Source organism: Corapipo altera, unplaced genomic scaffold, assembly GCF_003945725.1.
Source record: "Corapipo altera isolate COAL_440 unplaced genomic scaffold, ASM394572v1 228, whole genome shotgun sequence".
Taxonomy (NCBI): Eukaryota; Metazoa; Chordata; class Aves; order Passeriformes; family Pipridae; genus Corapipo; species Corapipo altera.
Window position 1 is genome coordinate 152,341 of NW_020885068.1, and position 3,062 is coordinate 155,402.

At 52.0% G+C, this 3,062-nt stretch overlaps 1 protein-coding gene across 1 annotated transcript in view; it reads right to left on the reverse strand.

Moving 5' to 3' along the window:
- Positions 1–324: 324 nt before the first annotated feature.
- The window catches only part of EXOC4 (exocyst complex component 4), a 203,863-nt gene continuing 201,125 nt past the window's right edge, over positions 325–3,062 (reverse strand). Inside the window, exon 11 of the mRNA XM_027669176.1 lies at positions 325–1,578. Coding sequence (XP_027524977.1) covers positions 1,341–1,578 — 238 coding nt within the window. The 3' untranslated portion in view covers positions 325–1,340. The remainder of the gene's footprint in view (positions 1,579–3,062) is intronic.

Sequence of the window (3,062 nt, forward strand, 5' to 3'; positions counted from 1 at the left end):
GTCTGACTTCAGGAATAAAACCCAGTCTGACATGAAGCCACAGCAGCTCAGTCTGAATTCAGGAATAAAACCCAGTTTGAATTAGGCTGCAGGAGCTCAGTCTGAACTCAGGAATAAAAAGTCTGACACGAGGCCACAGGAGCTCAGCCTGAATTCATGGATGTTGAGAAGCTTCTTGAGGACTGGACTGAATGATTCGGATCATTTCCACGCTGATGGAACCTTGGAGAACACCATGAATTCGGACCTGGAAAGGAACCTTTTAATCACCACGAACCCACAGTTGTTACAAAAAAACCAAAAAACAGACAGAGCAGAAGAGCCTTTGAAGAGTCTTCAAACATCCTTTAATTTTGCAGTTTCAGGACACCCAAGTTACACAGCTCAGGGAGAACCTTTCTCAACAAGTGAAACCCAGCTGGGTCAACAATTTATTTGCCAAATACAAGTGGAGTGTGATCTTATTTTTGAGGAATATGGTCAAGACAGGGCAGGAATGGTGACCTGAGTGTCCCTCAGCCCACAGAGCTTGGATCTGCCCTCCCGCCCTTGCTGATCATCAGTGCTGAGCCACATCTCCCCGTGTGTCCTTCCAGAACATCAAGTGACAATTACAAAACACCTTTGGAGCTGGGCAGGCTCCAAAGATACACTGGGAACAAGAGAATTTAGCTTTGTTATTATCTTATGTTGGCAATTCTCTCCTGCAGCCGCTGTCGCCCGGTGCCAGATGGCTCCGGGATAATGAAAAAGTACAAGTGGGAAACAAATGGTCCCGTGTTCCCTCCCACACTGAGAACTGGCTGAAGGATGTATCAGCTGAAGGAGTAAACAACGAGGTCTCTTTGCAGTGGGAACAGCAAAAAACTTCATGTGGAGCTTCTCCACTTTTCACATGGAGAAAACTCTCATGGAGGACTCGCGGCAGAGCTGAGCAGGCCCCAAAACAGGGCTCAAAACCATCAAGATCCCCACAGGACTGTGCTTGACTGTCATGGTGCTGCTTATTTAGTGTGGTCTGGACTTCTTGACCCGACCCAGCGTGAGATCTTCTCTTTGCCCACCCCACCAGAGACAGCAGCTTGTTTTACCCCCCAAAGCAGAGCAGAGCAGAGCAAAGCCAACTATCCCACCCCAAACTCCACCAGGGTTCCTGGTCCTGCTGTGGGAGAACACATGAAGAAGCATGATGATGAATAAACATCAGAACCACCCCCCCAAAAAACAACCCCAACCCCAAATCCCAGGGGGCATTTCCCTCCCCACCAGCACACAAACAGAGGCCTGGACCTGCCACCTGCCAGTCCCGGCTCTCCTAAGGGTGTGAGGAGCAGGGTGGGTCACACCGTGGTGATCTTCTTGTCCTTGGTGGCCTGTTTGATGGCAGCCTGCTCACAGATGATCTCCTTGAGCCGCTGCAGCCTCATGTTCTGCGTGGTCTGGTCGCCCACGCCCGTCTGGCTGCGGTGCAGCAGGTTGAGGGCGTAGATGTATTCCAGCTCCGTGTACTTCACCCCCTGATCCACCACCAGGTTCAGCAGCTCGTCTGCCGTGTTGTAGAGCATCTCATAGTACTGCCTGCAAAGCAAGCAAAGGAGAAAACTGCCTCGGTAAATGCTCCAGACCTTTATTCCTGCGGAATCGCAGAATCACGGAATCAGCCGGGTTGGAAAAGCCCTCCGAGATCATCCAGTCCAACCCTGGCTCCAACCCCGCTGTGGTTCTCAGCCCATGGCACTGATGCCACATCCACTCTCATCCCAAACACCTCCAGGGAGGGTGACTCCACCCCCTCCCTGGGCAGCCCATTCCAATGGCTGAGCACTCTCCATGGAAAACATTCCTTCCTAAAAATAGCATCAACTCTTGCTTTTATTCAGCAGAGAAACAGGTGCTGCACAAAGAGAGCACAAACATCTTCCTGTGGAACACCACCACAGAATCCCAGGATGGTTTGGGTTGGAAGGCACCTTAAAGATCAATCAGTTCCAACCCCAACACCTTCCACTACCCCAGGTTGCTCCAACCTGGCCTCAGACACTTCCAGGGATCCAGGGGCAGCCACAGCTTCTCTGGGAAATCCATTCCAGCCCCTCCCCACCCTCCCAGACAGCAATTCCTTCCCAATATCCCATCTGCCCTCTGGCACTGGGAAGCCATTCCCTGTGTCCTGTCCCTCCATGCCTTGTCCCAGGTCCCTCTCCAGCTCTCCTGGAGCCCCTTTAGGCCCTGGAAGGGGCTCTCAGTTCTCCCTGGAGCCTTCTCTTCTCCAGGTGAACCCCCCCAGCTCTCCCAGCTGAACATCAGGAGATGCCAAGTGGGCACCTACAGGCACAGGGGGGGCAAACCTCCCAAGTTGGCTCCTCACACTCTTCCATCCTGAGCTAAAACACAAACTGTGGGGAACTGAGGGCTCCTCTCTTCCAGAAGTTACCAGCAGCTGAGATACCACTGGGATCCCTCATGGAGAAACCAGAATATAGATAAAGATGTATACAGATATATAGATATCATATCATGGTATAGAACTGCCTCAGTGGGAGTGTTTCCTTTAGGAAAAAGAAAGGGAAAGCAGACAAACCACTGGAGAACAGCTGGGTAACAGAGATCCCCAAATCCCTCTGGTTTAGCCTGATATAAGAGGGGGTTTGTACAGCTCATGAGGAGAGGGGGGAGTAAGGATGGGCCCCTGCACATCCCTGTGCCAGCTGCTCTTTGCAGAAGGGATTTAGGAGAGTCCTGCAGCCCTACAAATTCCTCAGGTTGGGAATGTCACCCTGTGCCAGCTGCTGATCTCAGTTCCCGTGTGCGTGACAGGGAACCCCAAAACATTCTGTGCCACCCCATCACACGGGACAGTCGATACCATCCCAGAAGGTTTGGGTTGGAAGGGACTTCACGGCTCAGCCAGTTCCAACCCTGACACCTTCCACTATCCCATGTTGCTCCAAGCTGGCCTTAGACACTTCCAGGGATGGGGATGGCAAGTCTTTTTTGCTCCAAGGCACAGGACTTGTGGCCTTCCCAAGGTCACAGAGCACCTTAAAATAAAGAGAAAGGAC